Source organism: Lotus japonicus, chromosome 6 (genome assembly GCF_012489685.1).
Source record: "Lotus japonicus ecotype B-129 chromosome 6, LjGifu_v1.2".
Taxonomy (NCBI): domain Eukaryota; kingdom Viridiplantae; phylum Streptophyta; class Magnoliopsida; order Fabales; family Fabaceae; genus Lotus; species Lotus japonicus.
In genome coordinates, this window is record NC_080046.1 from 58,534,169 (window position 1) to 58,550,349 (window position 16,181).

General features: G+C 35.7%; 2 protein-coding genes across 2 annotated transcripts; both read left to right on the forward strand.

Moving 5' to 3' along the window:
• Window positions 1–758: 758 nt before the first annotated feature.
• Window positions 759–4,093, forward strand: LOC130723346 (probable receptor-like protein kinase At1g30570). Its single transcript, XM_057574351.1, has 2 exons — window positions 759–1,043; window positions 1,215–4,093. Exon 2 carries the CDS (start codon window positions 1,301–1,303, stop codon window positions 3,830–3,832), a length of 2,532 nt encoding a protein of 843 aa, XP_057430334.1. The 5' UTR covers window positions 759–1,043; window positions 1,215–1,300; the 3' UTR covers window positions 3,833–4,093.
• A 2,185-nt stretch (window positions 4,094–6,278) lies between these two features.
• On the forward strand, window positions 6,279–14,422 carry LOC130723532 (obg-like ATPase 1). The gene is made up of 12 exons (XM_057574609.1): window positions 6,279–6,467; window positions 6,772–6,939; window positions 7,117–7,240; window positions 7,348–7,439; window positions 7,819–7,917; window positions 8,825–8,938; window positions 10,213–10,277; window positions 11,434–11,550; window positions 11,856–11,931; window positions 12,735–12,827; window positions 13,266–13,316; window positions 13,966–14,422. The coding sequence occupies exons 1-12, from the start codon at window positions 6,381–6,383 to the stop codon at window positions 14,062–14,064; spliced, it is 1,185 nt and encodes a 394-aa protein (XP_057430592.1). The 5' UTR covers window positions 6,279–6,380; the 3' UTR covers window positions 14,065–14,422.
• The last annotated feature ends 1,759 nt before the right edge of the window (window positions 14,423–16,181 follow it).

A 16,181-nucleotide genomic window follows, 5' to 3' on the forward strand; every position in this document is an offset into this window, starting at 1 on the left:
ATGACAAGAAAGTACATGTGTTAGCTTTGCAGATATTAAAAAACCAGGGTCAGTTTGGGAAATACGAATATAATAATTGCACTCCTCAATTCATCATGTGTCTGACAAAGACAATGCCATGTGACCCACCTCACAAATCATGGAACCACCTCCATCCATCTTTGTCTCCTGCAGCATCTTGCCTCCATATTAATTTTTCTTTTTTATTATACTCAACAAAATTCTATTGGTGAACATTTACATTGAGGTAAAATTAACTTCTTCACTTCCTCTATTTACACGACTCCAACATGAGACATTCTTAAAAAAAGAAAACATGGATCACTTGACTTGAATTGGCTTCGGGTGCCTTTGTATTAAACCCCCAAACAGTAAAACTTATATAAGAAAATAAGTTTATTTTTTCATTTAATGAAAGTTTAGAAGAGTGTAACACTTTTTAGGACTAAAATTAGTTTATAATTACTCAAGAGGGGTAGTTCAGTTGGTAACGCTGGTTGAGTGTGTGAGAAGAACTCTTGAATTCGATTCTCACACAATATATTCTGGGGGAGAGATGATGAGCCTTAACTGTGATTAAATCCTGAATCTGACGGCATTCAAATTGTGACGGGTACGGGATGTTTATAAAAAAATTAATTTATAATTGGAGCTTATGTGAAAAGAGAAATTTTGGTACTGTTACCAATTATCATGTAACAGTTAAATAGGGAGAAGAAACGATAAAGATAAAGTAGCAATTTAATAGTGTAAGATTCTTGGCTTATTGAATAAGAAACAAAACCAAGCAGTGATGAAATGAAACATTTTCCCATCTGTTTCCAACCACAACCCATGTTGTTGTGATTTCCTTGTTTGTTTATTCAGAAAGAGCCCATTTTGGGTGACATCTCTGATTTTTCTCTTGATTCCTTATCACAGGCCACCCAAGTTGTTGTCTTCTTTGTCAATCAATCATACTGCATTGCCACAAGTTCAGATCTGTGAATTTCTGTCTGTGTGTGTGGTTGTTGGAGATTGAAGGGCTTCAGCTAAAGCTGGAGGTGGGTTTTCTTTTTCAACTCTTTGTTGTTGTTGTTGTTGTAACTCCCATGGTGTTGAAAATTGCCTCAGCTTTTTCATGGATGCTTCTGAATAGATTCATGTCTCTTTGTTCATGAACCTTCTTCTGGCTTGTTGAAATTTGATTCCTTTTTGTTTATGTGATTGAGCAGTGTTGACTTTGTGGGTCTGTGTTGAATTTTCCTTCTTCATTGCTCTTTTGGGGTTTCTTGCTTCTTTTATTGGGGTAAGAGCCATAATGGGGAAGATCACTGGGGAGGGGCTTTTGATTGTGCTGATTCTGGTGGCAGTGAGTACTACTGATGCTCAACCAAAATCACTTCTTATAAACTGTGGTTCAAATTCTTCTGTAAATGTTGATGGTAGGAGATGGGTTGGGGACATGGCCTCTAATACCAATGTTACCCTAAGCTCCCCTGGTGTTGCTGTTTCCACTTCTACATTAAGTGGCAATTCAATCTATGATCCCCTCTACAAAACAGCCAGAATTTTCACAGCTTCTCTAAATTACACAGTGAAAGAAGTTCAGGGAAACTACTTTGTTAGGTTCCATTTCTGCCCCTTTGAGACTGGGGAGGACTTCAATGTAAATAAGTCCTCATTTGGTGTTGTGGTCAATGGTCTGAAACTATTGTCAGAGTTTGATGTTCCAGGTATGATATCCCACAAGAACATGGACTTGCAGAGTTCTGGAAAGAATGCTAGTTCATTCTTCTTGGTTAAAGAGTATATTCTGGCTGTGAATGTGGATTTGCTTGTGATTGAGTTTGTTCCAACTGGAGGCTCATTTGGCTTCATCAATGCCATCGAGATTGTCCCGGTTGTAGGTGAGCTTTTTGATGGCTCAGTCAGTAAAGTTGGTGGAGGTGGTGGAAATTTGAATTTGAATGGACGTGCGATGGAGACTATGTACAGGTTAAATGTTGGTGGCCCTGAGATTCAATCTGATCAGGATCCTGATCTTTGGAGAACTTGGGAAGTGGATTCTAGCTACATGATCACAGAAAATGCTGGTTCAGCAATTAAGAACCATTCTAACATCACATATGCTTCCATGAATGACACTTCAGTGGCTCCTCTCCTTGTGTATGAAACTGCAAGGGCTATGTCCAACACTCAAGTCCTGGAAAAAAGATTTAACATGTCATGGAAATTTGAAGTAGATCCTGATTTTGATTATTTGGTCCGGTTACATTTCTGTGAGCTGGATTATGATAAGGCAAATGAGAGAATATTCAGGGTCTACATAAACAACAGGACAGCTATGGGTAATGTTGATATCTTCGTACGAGCAGGAGGGATGAATAAAGCATATCACCAGGATCATTTTGATACCGTGTCGTCGAGGATTGACAACCTTTGGGTTCAGCTTGGTCCTGAGACAGCTGCTGGTGCTGCAGGAACTGATGCTCTCTTGAATGGTCTTGAGATTTTCAAGCTTAGCCGAAATGGTAATCTTGCCCATGTGGAGAGATTTGACTCAGCTGACAATTTGGTAGGCAAATCAAAAGCAAGAATTTGGGTGGGAATAGGAGCAGGTCTAGCTTCTATTGCTGTAGTTGCTGGTATAGTTCTTGTTTTGTGTTTCTGCAAACGCAGGAGGAAAGAATCAATAGATACCAAAAACAACCCTCCAGGTTGGAGACCATTGTTCCTGTATGGTGGGATAAACAGTACTGTGGGTGCCAAGGGATCAGCAGGAACTCAGAAGTCATATGGACCGGCCGCCTCAACCAGAGCCGGCAAGCGGTTTACATTGGCGGAAATTATTGCTGCAACAAATAATTTTGATGAGAGTTTGGTAATTGGAGTTGGAGGCTTTGGTAAGGTGTATAAGGGTGAGATTGATGATGGTATCCCAGCTGCGATTAAGCGTGCCAACCCTCATTCTGATCAAGGTCTGGCTGAATTCGAGACAGAAATTGAGATGCTCTCAAAACTCAGGCACAGGCATCTGGTGTCCTTGATCGGTTTCTGTGAAGAGAAAAATGAAATGATTTTGGTTTATGAGTACATGGCCAATGGAACGCTTAGAAGTCATCTATTTGGGAGTGATCTTCCTCCATTAACTTGGAAGCAGCGCGTAGAAGCATGCATTGGTGCCGCGAGGGGACTTCACTACCTTCACACCGGAGCTGACCGCGGAATAATTCACCGCGATGTCAAGACAACCAATATATTGCTGGATGAGAATTTCGTAGCCAAAATGGCCGATTTTGGTTTGTCAAAAGATGGACCTGCATTTGAGCATACCCATGTTAGCACTGCAGTGAAAGGAAGTTTCGGCTATCTCGACCCGGAGTACTTCAGAAGACAGCAACTGACTGAGAAATCTGATGTTTACTCTTTCGGGGTTGTGCTGTTTGAAGCTGTTTGTGCTAGAGCTGTGATAAACCCCACCTTGCCGAAAGATCAGATCAATCTTGCAGAATGGGCAATGAGATGGCAACGGCAGAGATCACTCGACACAATCATTGATGCACGACTCAAAGGAAGTTACTGCCCTGAATCCTTGTCGAAGTTTGCCGAGATCGCCGAGAAATGTCTTGCTGACGACGGGAAGAGCCGCCCCACCATGGGGGAGGTGTTATGGCACTTGGAGTATGTCTTGCAGCTGCATGAAGCTTGGCTCAACCTGAAGAGCAATGAAACTTCTTTCTCTAGTAGTCAAGCTTTGAGAGGTATACAAGATGATGGAGGATTAGAAGTGGTGGTGCAGGAGCCTTCAAGTCACGATGAAGAGGTCGGTTTAGATCTCAAACAGAATTGAATCTACAACATGCAGGGGTCAAAGCTGCAATTTGAGTTCAATGATTTCTGAATTCTAATCAGGGAGGGACACCATTGGAGAAACATTGCCTTATAGCTAATGTCATTTACAGATTCATTTTATTGTTTTATTGAATTCGAGTTTACTCTTACAGTTTCTTTTGTATCTGATCTTGTATACACGGTAGTGGAATCAGGAATGTATGATCTATGAACACCTTGTCTAAAAATGAAATATCAAGATTTGTGACATGTTCTGCAATTAATAGTATTCCTGGGATATTTCTTCCCAAGAGCTTATCAGAATATCCTCATCAACCAACCTTTGAAATCAACATGCGCAATTAATAGTATTCCTAGCATATGCTTCAAAATTCTATATGCACTCTGAACTTTTCAAAGTATATACAACAACCGCATGGGAATTCATAAGCTTATGAAGTGGTTATTTTTTTCTGCATAAATTGCTCAGATTATACCATGAATGTGTTTGGCCTCTAGAAGTTACTAGTAAAAAGTTTAGTACACAAACTGAAGATTGGGGGAAACTATGAATTGTGGCTGTGAACAGTGAATAAAAAGTTGATTGTCAATTTTGAATGCTGTGCTTGGCTTTGTTGAGTGTGCAATAACTGAATTTATAAACTTGTGTCCACTTTTAGTGTACTCATACTATTTGACTGTAATAGACTTTTATACCAATCCAAGAATTACGTTTATTTGAATGTTAGAAGTGCGTGTTGGCATCTATCCAAATATAACATCGGTCTTTTTCACTTTTTACTTATATTCTTACAATATAACTAAGTTGATGTAGAAGTATTAAGTTGCACACATAATTGCTTGGCTTTTTACTGGTTTGTTAGCTATAGTGATATTTATCATTGGATTTTTTTTGTTTTTATTGTGGAACGGCCGTTGTTACGTAGCTTTTACCTTTTCTTCTATCTTCTGAGACTCTTTTTTATATTCGGGTTCTAGCACTCTTTGTGTTTGAGTTGAAATACATCTTGGTTTATAAAAAAAAGGTTGCACACAATCACCAAAATTATATTATAAAGAAATAAATAAGAGACACTTTTTGTGTTGGTTGAACTTATATAGACAAAATATAATGTGAAGGAAAAAATAGTTGGAGACTTCTTTTCACAAAAACTTATCCAGCTAAAAGTTAAAAAGGGATGTCAAGATTAGAGACAAAATTGATAATTTACTAATGAATAATGCGAGGTGTTCCTGTATGGAGGTTAACCATGTGACGCGATCTCAATGACTTGATTATGGGAAATATGAGCATGTTGTTATTAATGCTCACCGACCGGTCAAAGATTTTACTATTGTTGTTACTTCAATAACTAATGGAGGTATAGAAGTCAGGAGTGACATTATAATTAGAAGGTGAAGAACACATCGGAGCAAAGTAAATGTCATAAGAAGGGTGAAGAACGCCATAAAACATATGATTCATTTCGTATTTTAGGACTACAATATGCTTATTTTAGGAGTATTTTAAGAGGAAGGAAATTGGTGGAGGTGAAATGAATGGAATGGAAAATGAATTGAAATATTACATGAAAAATATTATCCGCCTTTTCCTCGAGGCGAGAAAATGACCACAAGAACACGATTAGACAATCAATGGTAAGAAGTCACAAACACCTTTTTAAATTTGTAGTACTTTGATTGCGCATTCTTGTGCTTTTGCTTGGATATGCTCTACACTTTGCACAACCCTTCAAAGTCTCACGTTTATTCTTCCCGATTTGGTTATGGGTCTTTATATCGATCTTCATCTTCATCTTGCTTCTGCGGTTTGATTTGTGTTGCATTTTATGGAGTTGTGCGGGTGACATAATTGGGAGATGAAGAACGTCTCCCTCTTCTCTTTAGAAGATGAAGAAGAATATGGAGGTTTGTGAAGAAGCCAAATTGATTTGAGGTAAAAATTATGAATTAAATTTAAAATAAAAAATAGGTTTTTCCTTCATGTAATTAAAAAAAGCCGGTTAAACTGGCTAATTTACCGCCACGTCAGTAGTCACCTACACGCTGGCTGACATCACATCACACATCAGTGGTCAACATGGTTAAATGACAAAAATCAAACGTAAAGGGACATAAACCATCAAAAAATTAATTGAGGGACGGAAACCAAATTTTCACTATAATTCAAGGGCGAAAAGAATATTTAACCAAATAATCATTATTTTTTACCAGGAAGAATATTTAACCAAATAATAAAAAGTTAATTCATATTTTTGAAAAAAAAAAGATAATTTAAAAACATTAATACATTTTTTAAGCATTAAATTTTAAATTGTAATATAAAATCTATATTACCATCACTAGGAACCAAACACAAATTAGTTTATGTTTTTCTCAAAATCTATAAAAATTAATTTCTTTACACCAAATAATAATTATTTTTTACCAGGAAGAAATAGTGTTCCCTTCCTACAAAATCCAAAACCCTACGACAACAGTAACAGAGCTTCAGATTTTGAGACCCCCTTCTTCTTCATCGGAATCGAAACCCTTCGCCCCCGAAAATGCCTCCAAAAGCTGCCAAATCGAAGGAAGCTCCGGCTGAGAGACCCATCCTCGGTCGATTCTCTTCTCACCTCAAGATTGGCATTGTAAGCTTCCTCTCATCTCATCTCTCTATAGACGCATCAATTTCCGATTTTGATTCTACTTTCAGCTACCCTTTTACGATTGCAAAAATGGGTTCTCGCTTTTTCAACTTCATCTTCACCCTTTTGATTGTCTATACATGTAGTAGTGTCAGATAAGAACTATTATTGTACACTGGAACTGAATTGGAAGCATTTAGTTGCTCTTTGTTTGTTTGCTTAAATACTTGATACTTGATTTAGTTCATGAAATGAAACTCTCTCTGTCTGGTTTTTTCATGTTAGTTATTGTTCTTCTGTGGTTCAGGTTGGTTTGCCAAATGTTGGAAAGTCTACCCTTTTCAACACTCTCACCAAGATGGCAATACCTGCTGAGAACTTCCCTTTTTGCACCATTGAGCCTAACGAGGCACGTGTCAATGTCCCCGACGAGCGTTTTGAGTGGCTTTGTCAGTTGTTCAAGCCAAAAAGTGAGGTATGTAATTGTAATGTAACTCACACAACTTTTTTGGTGAATCTGTGGTGGTCATGTAAATTGGAACTGTCTTGTTAATCCGTTATCATAAACTCTACCCTTTGGTAGCTGTTTGTTATGGATGGGACTGGTCTCTATGTCCTGTATTATGACATGTCTGCTGATGTTGTATGTCAGGTCTCAGCTTTCTTAGAAATCCATGACATAGCTGGATTGGTTCGAGGTGCTCATCAGGGACAAGGGTTGGGCAATAGTTTTTTATCTCACATCCGTGCCGTGGATGGCATTTTTCATGTTTTGCGTAAGATGATCCCTAATCTTCTTTGTCACCACACTTGCATTATGAATTAATGACATTGTATAACTGTTTTGCGAGTAACTAACCTATATCCCCTTGCTATTTGTTAGGTGCCTTTGAGGATTCAGATATTGTCCATGTAGATGATTCTGTTGACCCCGTGAGGGATCTAGAGACTATTACTGAAGAATTACGGCTCAAGGTATGCTTAACTCGCAACTTTTTTTCATCATAAAAAATGGCTGTTGAGCCAACCATTTTTCTTGTTTGATGACACGTGATTTTTTATTGATTGGTTGCAAAGTTAACTGTCTTTTAAGTTTTAAAAGGCTTTCTTAACAGAGATGTGGAGGTATTGGGTACCTTTGCTCCATAGCTTCTTCTTTCTTTGTTGTGTGACTGTTGTCTGTGTGTTTTTTTACGCTAAGGAGGACCCCCTATTCTCCAAGTTCATTATCATTTTCTCTTTACATTTTAATGATTTTCTTATTTTTCTACATATTAAATTTATACTTGTTAGCCAGAGCTTTGTTTATTCTGTAGTATAACTGCTAAGCTTTGCCCTTTGCATGACATTCTAGGATATTGAATTCATGGAAAGAAAGATAGAAGATGTTGAAAAGAGCATGAAGAGGAGCAACGACAAGCAGTTGAAAATCGAGCTTGAATGTTGTCAAAAGGTTTGAGTTTAGCTTATTGGAATTGAATTTGAAATTGAGCCTTGAATTGGAATGGGACCTTTTAATTCCAATTATCTTGTCTGAACTCTGAAGTATATACAAGAAATGGAATTCTGATTTAAGTCCAATTCCATGGAATTGAAAAATAACAAGTTTATATTTTGTAATACATCCAAATCTTAACGAAGACACTAAGTCTGAATTGCAAGTATCAAAAATAAAAGTTAAAATGAATATTTTGTTTCACTGTCTGTTGCCTTTGTTGCTTATGTATTCTAGAGACCATTACTGTAGACATATTTCGGCAACTATTGTTTCTGAGACCCAGCATTGTGCCACAGACAAAGCTATCAACTTCTGATGATTGCCTTCGCCAGCATTCGTAAACCACCATTGCTGGTAGGTCTATTGGCCTCTGCCGTCGCTAGTATCTTCTGACTACATCACTGCTGTCATCCTTCAATCATTTCCATTGTCGACACCCTCTCCACTGCCATTGGCATTGGCATTGGCATTTTTTACCACTCATTGATGTCCTTTGATCGCCATAACCACTCATTTCCCCCAATAAAATTCCAATTCAATATAGAATTTTGATTCTATATATTTGTTCTTTATTTCATCCATGGTACAGGTTGATTTTTTTTGTAATTATGTAAATAGTCAAATTAGACTGTCGTCAATGAAGATAACTTATTTTAGCTTATGACAAAGCATATAATGATAGAAACTTTGTGACTGTGGTTGCCATTATCTTATGCTTTGCAATCTTTCATAATTGTGATGCTATCATTTAATTGTAACTGATACATTCTTTTTCACTTCTCATGTGCTCAAGTTTTTACATACAAAGAAGTGTTGATATATACCTGATGAAAATTATGGTGGCAATTCTTCATGACTTCAGGTCAAGGCATATATTGAGGAAGGAAAAGATGTACGCCTAGGGGAGTGGAAAGCTGCTGATACTGATATTTTAAATTCCTTTCAGTTGCTAACTGCCAAGCCTGTTGTATACTTGGTAACATTTTTCTCTTTTCTTTCTTTCTTTCTACTGGGAAAGTTGTTTGTCTTTGTAGTGCAAAATTCCTTATTGTTTATATTTACGAGCTAGCAATGCGTATTGGATAATATGTCAGATACAATACTTCATCTTACTTTAATTGCTCGAATAGTGTTTCTTAAAATCTTTTTATGACCTTGAGGTTCATATTAGTGTGCTTGAAAATGGAAGCATGGTAGTATATAGGACATGATGTTGATAATATTTTAATCAGGGCTTCCTCTTCTACTTAACTTGCTTTTTCTCTATTTGCGATTTTACGTTTAGCATCATATCCGACAAAACCATCAGTGTGCATGTGCATGTGTGACTTTAATAATTTTTTTTTTCAGACCATCATTAAGTTAATGCATTATTTATGTATTTTATGAGGATAGATAACTTGTAATCTATGTATTTTGAATTTTGATACATTTCTTGAATTTGGGTTATTCCTAACTCAACCCCAAAATCTTGCTCATGAGGTGAGGATTGCTTAAGCCTTTATAAGGTCGACTTAGGCCATACCTCTTTTTGATGTGGGATCGTAACACATTTTAGTGCATTTACTTATCGGAATTAAAGATGTTATTAGTGTTATTTAACTTCGGGACATGGCTAGATATATGTGTCAGCGGTTTCTCCCTTTTTTATATGTTTGGACACAATTAGGCATTTAGGCACTGTTTGAATGTCTCAACTCTCAAATATGGTCCATATATGACTTGGATAGAAGATTGATGGTGTAATTGCTGATTGTGGTTGGCTCCAAATTATACATATTATATATAATCATTTGGTTGAAAATGAAACATGAAGCTTTCATTATTTCATAATTCATATCATTGGCATTTGAAGCCATATTGGCATATCTTTTTTTTTTTGACCATTACATCTTGTCTAGTAACTCTTTCATTTCTCACATTATTTGGGTTTTGAACCTGTCGTTCACATTTAACATGTTCCTTTTTGTATGTGAAGTCCACATTTCAGACATGCTTGGGTTCAGACGGTTATATAAGTTTATCTAAATACTTAGTTTAGTTATCCTGGTCATGTATTCTAGATTTTTCAGAAGTTATCTCATCTCTGTTTCTGTTTTGTGTCCATCACAATGTTTCTCTAAATGTTTCCTTGTAAGTATGTCCCTAGTTAGTGAGGAGTTAAATTGAAGACCATATGGTTCTTTAGTGTTATGTACAGATCTGTTTATATGAAACATCTATCTCTTGATACTTACATTTTACTCACAGGTTAACATGACGGAAAAAGATTACCAGAGAAAAAAGAACAAGTTTCTTCCCAAAATTCATGCATGGTATGCAGTTATTTTTTATTTTTATTTTTAAATCTTTTCTCTTCTATGAACCATTTGGGCCTTGTCTCGCTCCATGACTACCTCTGTGAGTCTGAAGTATTCTAAAAATGGGCGCAAAGTATTCAAGTTATCTGCACATTTCCAGTGGCTTTACGCCTATACCTCTGATACTTGAATTTATATACCCCATCCTACATTTTTTGCATGTGCTAAATAACACTATTAACATAAATTTACTCACATATCCTTCATGTAAAATTATTAATTCTCAAAATTTTGACCATTGCAACAGAGTTATTGATTTGCAATATTTAAGTAGTATATTGGAAAAGAAAAATAAATAAATAATAAACTGCACAGTATATATATGTGTGTGTGTAGGATCTTTGAGGCTAGAAACTTCATCTTTAGTCCCAGAGCCTCTGGATGATCTTGTTCCCCTCCTCCCCTCCTCTTGGCGGATGGGATAGTAACTAGTTTCGCTCGGGCTTAGTTGCCTCGGGTGTTTTTCCTTTTCTTGTTTTTTTTTTGTTTTTTTTACCTCTTGCATAAAAAAAAAGTATAGGATCTTTGGTTTAGTGGCATAAAAAAGAAGGTAAGTGTTGGATGCAGACTGCATGAGTCACTTCAGGTAACTGTTGTATCAGCAGCTTGTGCAAACAAGCTGATCTTCTCTTTTCCAGAGCTAGAATCTGTAGGATGCTAGTTGATCTCACATGCTTTTAAAGAAGGAATCTACACGCAATGTTGCCGTTTGAATTCTATCCATCAGAATCCTAGGACAGAGTCACCCTATTGTCTATTCTTCCTGTTCTTTTCACCACTTTCTGTGGCTGCATGATAACGGATTTCTATTGTTGAAGTTGTTAAGTTGAAATGATATAATAGGTTATAGTAGTGTAGCGTTTCTATTTGAAATTTGAATAATAATTTCAGACTAATTTTCCATGGAAGCAGGGTGCCCTGCCCCGCTAGCAGAATAAATTCTCAACCAATCCGTCACATAATGTTATTTCCTATGCAATATTGTTTACTTTTATCTTACTTTCTTATTGCGCCTTAGTTTCTGTTTTTCCTTATTATTATTCTCTCAATGTTCAGTGTTTTATACTGTAGAGAACAAATTTAATTAACATTAGACACCTCTGTTCTCCAGGGTCCAGGAGCATGGTGGGGGATCAATTATTCCTTTCAGCGGTGTCTTAGAGAGGAATCTTGCAGATTTGCCTTCAGATGAAGTGGCTAAGTATTGTGAAGAGAATAAAGTTCAAAGGTCTGTCCAAAGTATTTGTCTTACTGCTATTAAGTGTTTGAGTGAGAAATTTTGATTAAATGTTTGAGATGTGAATCAGACGTGACCTCATTTAAACAAAATGAGAAGAAAAACATTTTATATCATGTATTAAGATAACTACATCAGGAGCTCATCCTGATTTTTTTGCTATTTGCTACTAGTTTTATTATTTTTACGCCGTTTTCATTACATCAGGAGCTCATCCTGATTTGTATGCTTATTAAATTTTCGGAGTTAATATGTAATTCATATCTAATTAATTGCTTTATTTTTTGCTTCAACAGTGCCCTTCCCAAAATAATTAAGACTGGATTTGCAGCTATTAATCTCATTTACTTTTTCACAGCTGGACCTGATGAGGTAACATATCTACATGCCTCTTTTCATCCTGATACAAGTTGTCTTTTAAATTTTTATAAATGTGCTATGTGGTATTTGCATCATACTTCACCAAATTGTAAAAACTTAGCAGTTTCTCTGCTGCTGAGAATAATGTGAACAAGTATAAAAAACTCTACCAACAATTGTTAAATACTATATACATCCTTTAGGCACAGTATTGCAATATACTTCTATACAAATACAATTTTCCTAGCCTCAACCTCCTCAATGCTTTCTAGAGCTGCAGAGGCTCTTACAAATTGCCCCTTCTTGGCATTAGCATTAACTTTCAGTTTTGATTGCACGGCCATCCTGGATATAGACCATAGCCATCCCCTTCCCACTCATCATAACATTCTCCAAAGTTTCCAACCACACTGTTGACCATGCCTGAAATTAATCTACTCCTTCCAAATTCATCTCATATGCATCAATTATCACTTCTAGCTCTCCTAGCTGCAGAGCCAATCTTGAACGCTTCCCTTTTGTGATCACCTGATGTTCAACTCCAAGTCTGACCCACAGTTTTTTGAGAGGATCAACAGACAGCCTCAAAACTAAAACAGTAGAAGGAGTAATGAAATTGTGGCCGACGCCACTGTATATAAGGATCACCAGCTATGTGGATGCTGCTCCTTTTCTGGATGTATGATAACTTTGGTTGGGACTTCAGCAGTGATTCACATGAACAAATTTTTCTTTAGTTTTTCCTTGTCTGACATTAGAGCATTGGCTGCATCATTAATTTAATAATATTTTTTGGCATAATTTGCTTCTTTCAGGTTAAGTGTTGGCAAATTAGACGCCAAACAAAAGCTCCTCAAGCTGCAGGGACTATCCATACTGATTTTGAAAGAGGATTTATTTGTGCTGAGGTTAGTTCATTAATTTTGGACATATCTTCATGTTGAATTGATCAGCCGTATTCTTCCTCATGTAATTTTTTTTTGAAACGTGTATTCTTCCTCAAGTAGAACTTATTGATTTAGCATTATGGTTCTATGTATATTTGATAATACAATTAAATTATCTGGAAAAACACAATCTACACTCATCGAAGTTTGTTCAACAATAGTCCAAGTCCAATAGTTTTAATTTTTCTAACAAGCATGAGGTACCACATGGTCTCTTATTTTAAATAATTTTCTGCTAGTTTCATGAGCTCCTGGCATCTTCACTTGTTGTATGTAGTTTAACTTATCATGATTTTTTCCCATTGTAGCTGTTTTTTGGTTGTTACAGTGACTTCTATATTGATAAATTTGTTCAATCTTGCAAAAACTGATCTGCGTGCTTCATTAATGTCGTTTCAGGTAATGAAATTTGATGATCTGAAGGAACTCGGTACTGAGTCAGCTGTAAAGGTATGTATCCATTCTTTAGATGCACTTTTTATTTATTGCTACTGCTTCCTAAAGTGTTTGAACATTGGAGAAGGTAGTCTACAAAATTCCTATTATAGGAAGAACTGCCTATAAGCCAATCTTTGTACATTGGAGAAGGTAGTCTATATGCAAATGAGGAGCAAGCTAGTCTTACCTAAATTTTTACTGATGCGGAGGACAAATTCTTAACCATACGGAATGAAAGGAAAAAGTTGATGATGTGAGAAGTTGATAGGTTGTATTTGAGTGGAGCATTCTTTAGAAGATTATATCAATGTAATTGTTGGAGAGTATATTCTTCTCTGGTCTATCAGTGCTCTCTCGGAGACTCCCATTGGCAGTACAAGAGCAACTTCTTTATTATATTTTCTTGTGTTAGATTGTAAGAGTTGACTTCCACTTCATTCTATCTTTCCTTTTTAGTAAATTATTTGAAGGAATGAAAAAGAAAAAAGGGAATGCTTAAACAGTAGTATGAATCAACAGATAGTTGCTGCTATGAGCTAAAATGATTTTAGAAAGTGCTGCACTTTGCTATTAGCTAATTGTTATTATATATATCATTGTAACCAAAGAATTACCTTGTTATAGGGACCTAACTATTTCTTCTATGTTGTGTTGTCTGCAGGCTGCTGGCAAGTATAAACAGGAAGGGAAAACCTACGTGGTCCAAGATGGGGACATCATATTTTTCAAGTTTAATGTTTCTGGTGGTGGAAAGAAGTAAAAAGTTCAGCTTTTATATCAGTTTCATGGAGTATGTGTTGCATGATAGCCATGCCCACCATGTTACACAATTTGTAAAAGCTTGAAAATGTAATTTTTGGACCATTTCCTACATAATCTAGGGGATTTTGACTTCTAGGCCATTTCAAAGTTGCAATGCGTTAGGCTACGTCTTATAACCGATTTTAAATATATTATTGTTGTTGAGTTGATGCTTATTGTTATTGAATGTTTGACCAATCAGTATGATGATTGAGGGTGGCTTTATGGTGTGTGCAGTTGGAACTTTAAGGTTACTACTGAATGGTTGAAATACGTATCTTTGGCAATGATTAAACTGATTTTTTGTCGTTCTGAAACATGAATGAAGAAGCATAATCTTCTAGTTGTCTTCTAATACACAAAATTCATTTTTTGATTGACTTAGTTATCTACATTATTATTTCAGAAAATCGAATATAGTCTAGAAAATAGAAGTCCCACTACAACATGATTGGAAAGAGGGAATCAGGAACCAACTTGAGCTCTGATAGCAACTCAATAACTTCATGCTATCAATTGAAATGTTAAATTGTTAAAATGTTAAATCATACATAATGAAGTGCACATGTTTATCACAATTTGGTGTCCTTCTGCATTTAATACACAAAATACATTTTTTGATTGACATGATTATCTCCATTATTATTATTTCAGAAAATCTAATAGACTAATACTATAGTCTAGAAAATAGAAATCCTACTACAACATGAGTGGAAAGAGGAGGAACCAACTTTATGTGGGAAACAATGTGTCTGTATTGTGGTTAGCTAATAATGGGCCTTGTTTTTGGCAATTGGCCCCATCCCCTTAACCTCTCTTCATTACTCTCTCACCAACTTCACCTCTATGTGTCACAAATGAACAATTCAACCGGACCACAAGATAGAAAGGAATATTATTATATGCATATACCAATGACAGTGTTGTCTCTTGAAGTTCTACATGCTTGAGGTATAGCATGCATTTTGTCCTGTCAGATGAAATTAGAAGCTAGAGGTATTTGTTACCATTGATAGGCCTGTATTACCATTTATAGGTTGTAGATAGAGCCAATGGAACTATATGTGGAAATTGGTGCAGTGCTCCACTTTTTGAGGTTCAAACTAATGAGTGGGAATGCTAATGTGCTATTCATTGGGATCCATCTCATGCTGATTGTGCTGTACCTCAGGAGGTGGAAACAAGTCAAGTTTTGAAGCAACTTAAGAGAGAGAATTTTCTGTTAAATTTTTTTTTTCCAGAAAATTTTTGCTAATAAATAAGAGAGAGAATTTTAAATAATAACAATATATACTTTGAAGAGATACATAATACATGAAAAAAAATTATTTAACAAAATACTAATTACATTTCTTAATCTATATACGAATTACCTTTTTTTTGAAAAATATACGAATTACCTTGATCATTAAAAAAGATAGGATAATGCTCCAGATTAAAATGCTTAATTAAATGCTAAGCATAATGTGTACCCAAAAAAAATGCTAAGCATAATAAACAAGGTTGATTGTGATATGTGGCAAAAGGAAAAACTTTTAAAAGCTCTGCCTATAAATGGTAAAAGGTACCTCTTGGCCTCTAGCTCTTCTAATTTCATCTAAGACTACCCACAATGGTTTCAACATTCAACACCTTCAACACTCCACTTTTTCTCTTCCCAACACTCCACATCACCTTCTCTCTCCAGTTCAACACTTCATTCAACTTTTACCCACTCCAATGATTTTTCATTCAACACCCTACCCCCTACCCCACCACTTTTATTTCATATTTTGATTTAATTTTATATTTTTCTTTTTATGATTTCATAAAATTAAAATTTACGATAAAAATTAAATTAAATAAACTATTATCGATTTAATTTAATTTAATGTTTTTTTATTTATTTAAATTAAATTAAATTAACGTAATATTTTTTTAACTACAATAATTTATTTTATTTTATTAACTTCAAATGGAAGAAAAGAAACTAAGCACACAATAATACATTTTATTTGCTTAACTTAAAATGCAAGACAACAAACTAAACACACAACACACAAATAACGTAATTAGTACGATACAAAGCATATTTAA